The sequence below is a fragment of the Theobroma cacao genome, chromosome 5 (assembly GCF_053813885.1).
Source record: "Theobroma cacao isolate CCN51 chromosome 5, ASM5381388v1, whole genome shotgun sequence".
In the NCBI taxonomy this organism is placed as follows: Eukaryota; Viridiplantae; Streptophyta; class Magnoliopsida; order Malvales; family Malvaceae; genus Theobroma; species Theobroma cacao.
The window spans coordinates 1082623-1094096 of NC_142643.1; the positions used below are offsets into that span (position 1 = coordinate 1082623).

Genomic DNA, 11474 nt, shown 5'->3' on the forward strand with positions numbered 1-11474 from the left:
GCAACTTTATTTTTGCATCGTCAACGTCCGATCTTAGTGATATAGCTGCAATCACCAAAACCGAAGTGAGTTACCAAATCTGATGCTTTATGAAGCTTCTCTCACTCATCCTATTGGAAAACAACAAATCTAATAGCCAACTAGGATTGGAGGACTAACCTTTGGTCAAATAGGTAACTGTGGTTTCATGTCAAGATATCTAAACTCTAAAGAGCATAAATCCAGCCTGCAAGAATCCTCAATATCTTAAAAGGCAATTGGTTAACAGTTGGAAAGGGAAACAAATCACAAACAGGAAAGGAAGAACAAATGCCACTTGAAGGAACATGACCTTTAGGCGCACATGCATCCATACCTCCAATCACTTTGAAAGAATTTTCCTGGCAAAAACCATCCTCACATGCACGTCTGGTGAATCCTTGGAATGATGAAGATAACAGTTCTTGATCCCAGAACTTAGGATCTCTCTCTTAAAGATACGTAGTTCAAAGACTGGTCTTCAAAATTCTTGAGGTGGCGAAGAGTTGCCTAATATTTTGAACCGCCAACTAGAGGAGTATGACTTTCACAAATAGGAACTTAACCGCAAGCAAATCCTAAAGCACTGCCCTGACAAGTATGTTCCATGTAATGACAGTAGGAAGAATTCCACGCGCTAAAGCATCTTCCAAGAAGCCAACTGCATCTTGTATCTTACCACAAGAACAAAGCCCCTTGAGAGTAATGTTATAAGAAATAATATCTGGCTGTAGTCCATCAGTTGAAATTCGGGTCCAGATCTCTGATGCCTTCTCATATTCTCCAGCTTTGTAAAGCCCTTCCATGATAGTATTATGGGTTACAAGATTCGGAGCACAGTTCCTTCGCCGCATCTTTGAGTAGAGCTGTAATGCATCCTCGACTTTGCCAACAGAGCAAAGGCCATGAATGATAATATTGTGCATAATTACATCAGGCTTGAAGGCCTTGTCAAGCACATGGTGCCATAAGCTGAGTGCCATGTCAACATTCTTTCCTTGGAAAAGACCTTTCATCAACGAGCTGTAGGTGATCATGTCAGGTTTCCACCCTTTCTCTAACATTTCCTTCAGAAAACAGTACGCCTCTCGAAATCTTTCTGCTTTACACAAACCAGAAATGAGAATATTATATGAGGCAACAGTAGGAGAGTAACCCATTGAGTCCATTCCCTTGAAAAATTGAACTGCATCGTCTAGTCTGGATGCTTGGATAAAACCATGAATCATGGGATTGCAAATGTAAGGATTCAGTTTACAACCACACTTAACCATCTGACTGATTAAACCAGCTACTTCGCCTAGTTTCCCTTGTTTGCAGAACCCGTCAATTATTGAGGAATATCCAAAGCTATCCAATTTACTTCCCCCAAGTTCAGCCTCTTTCAATATCTCTAAAGCTTTTTTTAAGTAGCCATTCTTACACAATCCATGAATCAAAACTGCGTAAGTTGAAGCTTCAGCATTGCAACCTCTCTCAGGCAAGATCCGCCATGTAGAAATCGCTTCATCCACCTTTCCATTCTCTAACAACCCTCTAATCAATATATCAAAACTAACAACATTTATACAACCGTCCTTTTCCATCTGCTTCCACAACTCAAAACACTCGTCAAATTTCCCAGCTTTACAATACCCATTAAGCATTGCATTATAAGTAACCACATCAACCAGTGCCCCACTTTCAACCATCTCTTTATAGACTCTCTCAGCACCATCAACCTTCCCTGCCTCACACAATCCATGTATCATACTACTATAAGTAAACAAATCCTTCTCTCTTTCATTCTTCTTCATCCTCTCCCATAGCCTCAAACACTCATCAAACTTGCCACATTTACACAAACCATTAATCATAACATTATAAGTAACCGAATTCGGATAAGCAGAAGAATCTTCCAACAACCTCTCCCAAACCTCATTTGCCATCACAAAATCTCTTTTTTTGAAAAAACCATCAATTAATAGATTATAACACATAACATCAGGGGTCACTTTTCTGTTAACCATTTCATCGAACACTTCCATTGCAACGACCAACTTCCCGCCTTTGACAAGCCCATTAATCAAAGTCCCATAGCTTTGCACATTTGGATGAAAACCCATTTTCCAAATCCAATCCAATAACCGCTTCGCCTTCTCAAAATGCTCCTTTCTACACGCAATCTTAATTAAAATATTGTATGTTTGCAAATTTGGCTTTACGCCCACTGTTTCAAAGTACTTAAAAAACGACTCAGCTTGTTCCCAACGATTCGACTCAGCAAAAGCGTTAAGTAAAGTGTTGTAAGATCGAATCCCAGGTTCACAACCAAAAATTCGCTTCATTCGTTGAAAGGAATCTAATGCTTTCTCGGGCATTGAGTTTTTGGCATAGGCTTTTATCACCGTTAAAGGCACGTCTTCTGGGCAGTTACATTTCTGGGCTTCAATGACTTGGACGATCCTAGAAACGTGGGAAACGAGCCTGGAGTCGACTAGTCGACGTAGGATGTGGTGGAAAACGTCGGGTGAGTGGGTGTAACCCGGGTGGCGAGTTGCTGAGTCAAAGAGAGCAAGTGCAGACTGGACGTTTTTCTCTGATTTGAGGAGCTTGAGAACTCGCTTTGATGAGAGGTTTTTGGGGAACTCGGCCATGGAAAAGATGGTGGTGTTCGGGATTTCTTAGGCGCATCGTTGAGCCATTTCGCCGCTGAGAAATGCTTTCCCGCCGCCGCCGACCAGAAAATAAGGGAAATTGAAAATTTTGAAGGGTAGGGCCTATGTGGGCTCACGTATGGGCTAGCCACCTTGAAAAATAGGCTAAGTTTGGGCCAGATTGGACCTAAAATGGGCTCAAGAATTGTCTAGTAACAGTCAATTGTAGACAACTGGCCATTCTTGGGCCAGATTGGATCTGAAGTGGGTTCATGAATGGGATCAATTGTTATTGGGCCAGGTCAACATTAGTGGGCTCATTATGGGAAAGTTTAGGCTTACAACTTACCGATCATGAAGTAAAACTCCATCTACATCTTTTGTAGTTTCGACTTTGTTCAGGTAGCAATTCTCAATTAAGTCCCTGTGGATAAGTTCTGTCCCGACAAAAGTTACACCAACTCAAAACTCTTTGGGTTTAGTCATAGCTGGGTATCCAACAAACTGAATTAGTCCAAATAGGACAGAAAAGTTCAAACCCTTGTACTAATCCCCATGTTTCTCAATCCTGGAGGTCAGCCAGTAAGTGTACAAACGTTGACAAACAGGCTTCCAATTATCTCAAACAAATTATTGCAACCCACTTCGTGTTTTGGCTTAGTTTGCTAGTTTCTCAGACAAGCCAGCCATTGGGTTTTGAGCTTCTTTTTTTTTTTTCTTTCTTTCCTTTTCTTTACTCCTCCATGAAGGAACATGCTGGGATGTTTTCCTAGTCACCTTTTGACTTTAGAGGCAAAAAAACTTGGGTTGATGATGGAGCTTTTCTACATGTTTAGAGAAAAGAAGAAAGCATGATCTCAACACTCTTTTGACTGAAAAAAATTTGTTGGTTCGGGTGAGATTCCTTTGGCATCCCGGTGAGAAGGGGGAAAGATTTAACCTTTGTTAATGGGGGGATAGATAATCATTGCTTAGCTTCGTTTCTGTTTTTTTTTTTTTTTTTTGGCCAATTGAGTAATGGGGCTGGAAAGTTTCTTGGGACAATTCATGCACTAATTTGTTGTTCTTCGTGACAGTTTATTTTGGAGTTTTAACCATGTTGGCTCTCTGCCTAACATTTATACTTTCTGTCATTGCATGTATTGGATAGAGAAAGCAAACCATTGAAGCTCTGAACTTTGTTCAAGCCGCCTTGCAGATTGAAAGAAACTGGCCATGGAAGCTCCATGGCTGCTAAGTATGCAACTAGCAGAAGGGACCCAGATCGAGCATTTCAGAGAAACCATTAGGTTAGGTCAATCAAAGAAGTTGAACCACATCAAATTTGCAGTAGGATGATGATCCCGAAGCTAATATAAGGACCCAGATCGAGCAAGTTCTTATTCAGAGATTGCACTATTACAAGGCTTGCATGGAAGTTTTAGTTTATAATTAGTTGATACCGAAGAAGGGCATAAGTTGGCCATGTCTGTTGTCTTGTATGGATTGATTCGTGACAACTAGCAACTTCGAGGGGGGCATGAGCCCACACCCTCACCCACTTCCACAACGGTACACAACATGCCAAATGAATAAGAGTAACATACTCTTTTACAAAATGTTTGCAGCCTTCGCTACCTATCATCAGCCAACTCTAGGTGAGACAAAGATACAACAGAAACCAAACTGACTATAAGGGAAACACATCTCTAATTCATCTGCACATATATTCTGTATGTCCAAGCCTTTTAATGGCAAAAGAGATCAGAAGAACAGAGAGCGGAGGAATGGGGAAAGACTCAAAAACAACTAACAAAATGTGATTAGAAACAAGAAACACAGAAAATTTTGTTATTTGAATAGTGGGAAGAAGCATGCCACTCACAAGAAAGGCAACAATTTTAGGGTGCTTTTTTTATCCAACCAACCAGCAAGAATACATAGGCAATGTGTGGTTACACAACAAATGCAGCAAAATTAACAACATTAAACCAAAAGAAACACCTTGTGAATCTCAAATTCAGTACAACCTCAGTACGCTCCTCGCAATAGAATGTGCATGGCTTGCCCTGCTTTTGCCTGACCCACCTCTCCGGCTGCTCCTCAGCGGCGTCAAGTAGAACCTTAACAGTCCATTTTCAATGTTATTTGGTGAATATCTTGCACTCCTATTCCTCTCCAAGCCAAACTCATCTCTCTTCTTCTTACTATGCCCATTTGTGTCCGCATGGTTCTTCCTTGCACCACCAAACGACCCACCAAAACTGCTCGAATTCCTCCAGCTTACGCTGCTATTGCTCCTCAAAACCTTTGGATTGAAACCCCCCCTGACATCTCCATTCCGTTCCCCTCTCAACTCAGGCCAAGATTCTGAGTACGACCTCTCCACACCATTAGCTCTACTATACCTATCTTCATCCTCATCTTTGTTAACACTCCTCCTGTGAATAAACCCCCAAATGTTCCATGCTTTACTCCACCTCCGTGACTTCTTAGACGACCCTTTCCGTTCCCCATTCCCAATCACAGACGCACTGTCTCTGAAGCCAATCTCAAAAGTCTCAGAATAATCATCCCTCAAAGAATTCGAGTTCGAATCCCTGGAATCCCTGTCCGGCACAAGTTTAGGTCCATGGATGTAATCAACAGTTGCAGGAGAAACCTTTGCATTGGAAACCGACTTCATTTCATCGATCTCAGCTACTACAGCTGCAGCAGTCTTCCTAATAGAATTGGACCTATCAAGACTCTTTCGTCTCCTTGAAGAAGAATCAGAATAATAATCCCTTGTCTGAGCTGACCCTCCAGGAACAGATTCATCCTCATTAATAGAATTCATAGCCGGCGGATCCTCCACAGGGATTTGTGTATCAGACCTCATGACATGATGAACTGGAGCATCTTCCACAACAGAAACCATTGTGGGCATTCTTGGAAAAGTTCTCCCAATCAAATACCCATCCCAAGAAGCTCTTGGTTCATCAAAGGAATATCTTGGATCATCAAACGATATCCTTGCTGCATCAAACGACATCCTCCCAGCATCAAGTGAAAACCTTGGATCCGTATCACAAGACCTCCTCCCGAACCCATAATCCGCAATTTCCGACTGGGTTTCTCTGTATTGCCTCCCAATCGGCTTCTCCACTGGCAATCTCGCTGAACCACCTCCATTACTCCTCTTTTTAAGCTTCTGCTTTTGCCTCCATTTTTGCAATTTCTTGCTGAAAACTGAAGCAGCTGACCAGAAACTCCCAGCAATCTCCTTAAAATCTCTTCCGGAAGCCTTCTTTGTTTGCGAATCAAGATCTATATGATCCTTCATGGGCTTCAGCTCCTCTTCTTGACGCAGTTCCTTTTCGTATTCTTCCACAATTTCTTCTACTTTCTCTTCGATTAAACTCCCAGTAGTAACAGCCACATTGGGTTGTTGTTCCTCTATGATCTCTATGTCGTCTTCGTGATCGGTTTCACTCTCAGTTTGGTCTTCTTCTTTGCTTTCAAAGACAGGGCCTTGTACGACACTTGAAGAAGAACCCAAATTTCGAGCTTCAACTTCAACAATTTCAGAAGACCTTCCGTTTCCAGCAGCTTCTTTCTTATATGGGTTCCTCTCGTCGTCTTGATAAAAGAGTGACCAAAGCGTGTTTCGAACCCTAACGTCACAAGATTTCCTCTGAGGCTCAAAAACCCCGGAGAAACCCTCGTTCTTGGAGGCCGAAAAGGACTTTGTCCGCCGAAGCTCGGGGAAAAACCCGGGTCGAGTACCACCTCCTCCGGAAGGCTTGAAAATGGCTTTAAGTGCAGCGGTGGCGGTGGAAGTAGTGGCGGCGATGGGGGGTTTCCGAGAAGAAGAAGAAGAAGAAGCAGCAGCAGAAGAAGAAGGCTCGAGAACAGCGAGACGCTCGCAGAGGCATGAGGGGCAAAAGCCAGTGAAATGCTCTTCAGGGTGTCGGTCACAGGACGTGGAAGGACGATGGGGTTGCGGCGGTTGTGGCGGCGGTGCTAATGCTGGTGGTGGTGGTGGTGGCTCCACGTTGGGATTCATAACCGGTAGTAGTATGAAATGAGCACTCTGCTCATATTATTAGCTTCAGTGAAAGCAAACAAAAAAAAAAATGGAAAAATGAGAGAGAAAGAGAGTTTTTCTTTTCTTTTTTTGGGAGATTGGGCGTGTGAAAACTGTTTGGTTCCAACGGACAGTGCGAGGGAAGAAAGAGAAAGAGAATGATGGAGGGTGCAACGGCAAAAATCAGCAAAAAGAAAAAGGAAAAAGAAAATCTCGGCGCAGAATTACAATGACCCACACTTCCTCACACTCTCCTCAAACTCACTCCCCTGCCTGTTCCTTTGATCCTTTCTCCTCTCTCTCTCTCTCTTTCTTTCTGTCTTTGCTTTCCCTTTCTTCTTTTTTCCGTTGCGCTTTGCTTGCTTGTTGGCTTACCCTGTTAACTAGTTTTTCCTAGGGGCACCCGCCTGTCCAATGACTGTTTTGGGCCTAGCTGTCTAGGAGGCCAACCCAGGATTTTTCTCAGATTTTATCTCTCTCTCTCTCTCTCTCTCTCTCTCTCTCTAGGTAAAACCAAATCCTTGATCAAACTGTATTCTCAAGACTCTCATGGTCAGCTTACACTCAACCATTGTTAAAGCCTGGAACTTGGAAACACTGTCTCATCAAGCAGAAAATAATACCCAAATTTAGATTCTGAAGTTTGACATTTGGACATAGCTTTTAGACTCTAGTGCCACTCTAATGCATCAGAATCTCGAAAATCAATCAAACCCCTGTGCGAAACCAAAAAAACTGTGTCAAATCCGGGTTCTTTAGCTCATCCTGGCAAGGTATTGGCAAAAAACTTGGTGTTATCAGGGAAAATTAGTGAGGTATGCCCCTCTAAAGCATCAGAGAATCTCAATAATCAAACAAAAAACCCAAATCAAATCCGGGTGCATTGGCTCATCCTGGCAAAGGCAAATATTGGCAAAAACTTGGGTGTCATCAGGATAAATGTGGTAACCAAAATTGGTTAAGGAGGGGAGGGGTGCCCATATTACAAACCCTTTAATTTGCTTTTATAATAACGATTCTTTTTATTATTATTATTATTATTATTATTATTTCCCTTTCTGCTTTGTTAAATTTTTCTTTGTTTTGGGGATGCTTTGGATTTTCAAAGATTCCTGTCGAGAGAAAAAGCAAAAGCAAACCACGCCATCACTAGAGGGGAAGGGGAAGGGGAAGAGGGAGGGGAGGGGATTGGGGGATGGAAGTGGTGCCTGCTTCTCTGTTCTCTCTCTCTCTTTTCTCACATTTCGCTTTCTTTCCTTCCCCTTTTTTTTCACTTTTCCTTTTTCCTGTTTTGGGTTTCTTTTTGTTTTTCGGCCTTCTTTTTCTGTTTTTATTTTCTTGCTTTTTTCTCTCCCCTCTCGAATCAGTTCAATTCTTGTATATGGCTTTCCCATTTGGATTTATTTTCCCGTGGATTCAGACATTGTCTCACCAATTCATCAACACGTACCCATCAAAGGTCACTCGGATCCCAGACCAACTTTGTCAATAACAAAACGGGGTCGTTCAGCTTTTGCCCCGGTATATCTAAACTAGTGCTACATGAGTTCAGAATGACGTCGTTTTTCCGATTTTTTTTTTCTTTTATTCCATTCAAAGAACTAATGTTATATGAATCTAAATGATGTCGGTCTTTAAGGTTTCTTTGATGTTCTGATGATAATTTCGTATATTTTGTCGAATTTATTCTTCTGTTTTGGGAGGACAAAATGGAACTTAAAATTGGCTCTTGCTTTTGGCGCTGCCTTTTTATAATTAGTAAAGGGTACATGAATGATGGGAGTGCGTACAAAGATTCTGAATACACAGATATGGAATCCATCAAATGGCATGGCCAAAGCCCTTAGGTCCCCCTGGTCGACTCACCCATTTCTTCAAAAGGGAAACTTGCTTTCCATTCTTTCATCAAAACTTGTTTTCCTTTTACTAGACGATAACTTATCACTGCTCAATACTTGTTTTTAAATGTACAATTCTCTAAATTAAAAAGGTTTAGCATATAAATTTCAATAGATCTTTTTGATTATTTACGGATAACGTTTTATAATTAATTAATAATATATAAGTATTATATATCGATGCTGTATCAAATATAATAATTTTTTAAATTTTAATTATTTTCTTACCCATTTGGTTGATGAAACGTTTTATCCATACTAAGGGGAAAAAATAAGTAAAAAAGGTTAAGAAAGAAAGATTAAAGAAAGGTAAAACCATATGTTTCTTTATGCTGGCAAATTGATTCTTTATAAAGGAGAAAGCGTGGGACAACCCCAAAACAAAGAAGAAAAAGAAAGACAATATTCTTGAATAAATTCTAACTTCCAAGCCAGCTTAACCCCTCTTTGGGTTTTGTGTTAAATTTGTAAATTCATTTATAAAGTTTAAATATTTTTTCATGCGTATATGATAAATATTTTTATACATTACAATAAATTTTATTTTCGGTTTTATTTTTCTAATAATGTTGTTAAAGATCTATTTTTTAATTGTACTCTATATACCTTTTAATTATATTATTTTATTTGACTGCACCAAATCAATTTTTAACGATATTTTGAAAAAATGTAATAGTAAAAATTACACACACTAATAATTATTACAATTAAAAATTTAAATAATAATGAAGAGATGCCATAAAGTGATTTTAATTATAGACAACAAATTAACCGTTACATATGTGATTTAAATAAAAATAGATAAAATAAATATTAATTTATATTTAACTTTAACAATTAATGATCTCTTAAAGAAAAGATGATAAAGTCATTATCATTTATGTGTATCTAATTATTTGATGAATTTTTTTATAATTATGGTTTTTCATATATCTTGTTAGTACGACTCTTTTGAAGAATACTCTTATGACAATATTTCAATTTTGTTAAGCAATATTAAAGAATTCTATTCTCATGCATTATTTTGCTATAAACGTATTAATTTTATCTCTTTTGAAGTAAGTAGGATGTTAGTAAATAAAACTGAAAATGCATTCGAATTTTTAACTTATTGATTGGTGTATAATCTCCTTGCTTTAAAAGTAGAGTTCGAATCTTTTATTTTTTAATTATAAAAATAAAATAAAATTGGAAATAATTCGTACAAAGAAGAATAATATGAGAGAATGGTATACGTTTACACACGTACGGATAACGTAGGCTTACGTGCATCGTATGGTATCATACACAGGTATATACAGTAGGATATGTCAGCAATTGTCAAATCGAGATTAGATTGATTCGGGGGCGCGTGGAAGGCACGTTTGAATCTCCGAAGGCCGAAGGGGAGGAGCAGGGATGGGGCCCACGTGAGGAGGGGAAGGTCAGTCTAGTCTGTTTGATTTGATGATTTCATATCACCATCTGATCTGATCGAAAGCTGTAGTTGAATTGTAGTCCCACGTGTGCCTAAGAAGAAGAGGAATCTCACTCCTCATTCTCTCCCCAAATTTAGTATATTTTTATTTATATTTAACAAATATTTAAATATCTTTACCTATGTTTATTAAAACATTTTAATATTGTTAAGTTTAGGGTGTTGTTAATATTTCATAATTTAATTTTATTTATTTTATAATTATTATTAAAAAAATGAAATTTGAGTAGATTAAGATCTATTAGTCCAACAATTTTGATTAATTCAACTATGGATCGAATTAATTGATTAATCAATCAATACTTAATTTTCAATCGATTTGATTAATTTTTAAACAATAATTTTGATTATAAAGTTTTTTAATTGGATTAATCAAACCAATCGTTTTTAAACTTTTAAACAACGTATGCATGCATGAGAAATCTGGTACGTAGCATGGAATCTTTAGAAATATTCCATGAAGAAAAAAATGATACATTAAAGCAGAGGAAAAGGAGGAAGAAGATTCGATTGATGGGCATGCATGGGGAGCAAACGAGGGGATTGAGAGAGATCAGATAGATCACGACACCGCCGCTGTGTCACGAGAGAAATGAGGCCCCGCCCACCCCCACCCCCACCCCGCCGGCTTACAAACAACAGCTAGCCCTTACGCCACCTGTCCCTCTTCGGGGTCCACCACCACCTCCTTCTTTCGGTTACCTTTCACGGGGGTCCCATAAACAAAACCACCCCCAAGCTCGCCCCCTCTCCCCGCACTCACCAGGCCACCACGGTCACATGCATGTGCCACTAACAATTAACACACGAGAATGAGAGACTGTGCTGGCCAATGTATAAGCGAGTGTATTCCTTTTTCTCTTTTTTGGCTTCATGAAATGAGGCGTAAAGGGATCCCCTGTCCTCTACCTTTACTCTTCTCTCTAATGCATGAAAAAGACCAAAGTTTAAGGGTTTGTCTCACTTTATTTATTATTCTCTCTCTCTCTTCCTCTCTATCGAGTCTCTTGGGTTTGTCTTTCTTGGGTTTTGTTTGTTTTGTGTGATTAGAAATTTTATTATATAATTTTCTCTTTGTATCCAAAGTGGATGTGTATGCGTATGGGGGAAGAGGGAAGAGGGAAAAAGGAAAAGAAAGAAAGAAAGATCTGGGACAAAAATTCTACTTGTGTGGGAAGTGGCCCCCCTTTCCATGATCCCAATTAAACAATTCCCCTACCTATATCTTTGTTCCACTATAGAAACATTCCACCCCATTGTTTTCAAATTAGCTTTTATATCCATTCGGGTATGTGAATTTATGTATGTTTTCTTGTTTGCTTCAATTTTTCTTTTCAAGACTGTGATAGTCCAAATTATTAGTCCCCATCCCCAAATCTTACATGTACACACTATTA

The 11474-nt window shown here is 39.4% G+C and overlaps 2 protein-coding genes across 3 annotated transcripts; both read right to left on the reverse strand.

Annotated features, from left to right (window-relative positions):
- Nucleotides 1-5: 5 nt before the first annotated feature.
- LOC18597597 (Pentatricopeptide repeat (PPR) superfamily protein) lies at nucleotides 6-2721 on the reverse strand. Of its 2 annotated transcripts, none has more exons than XM_088806298.1 (3): nucleotides 356-2721; nucleotides 160-226; nucleotides 6-45 (listed from the first exon to the last, which is right to left on the reverse strand). In XM_088806298.1, the coding sequence occupies exon 1, from the start codon at nucleotides 2652-2654 to the stop codon at nucleotides 597-599; it is 2058 nt and encodes a 685-aa protein (XP_088662424.1). In that variant the 5' UTR covers nucleotides 2655-2721; the 3' UTR covers nucleotides 6-45; nucleotides 160-226; nucleotides 356-596. The 2 variants fall into 2 exon arrangements, with proteins under 2 accessions (XP_088662424.1, XP_088662425.1); XM_088806299.1 differs by having other exon boundaries at nucleotides 332-2721.
- Nucleotides 2722-4456: 1735 nt separating this feature from the next.
- Nucleotides 4457-7251, reverse strand: OPS (LOW protein: UPF0503-like protein, putative (DUF740)). The gene has a single exon (XM_018122094.2). The coding sequence runs from the start codon at nucleotides 6679-6681 to the stop codon at nucleotides 4654-4656; it is 2028 nt and encodes a 675-aa protein (XP_017977583.2). The 5' UTR covers nucleotides 6682-7251; the 3' UTR covers nucleotides 4457-4653.
- Nucleotides 7252-11474: the final 4223 nt, after the last annotated feature.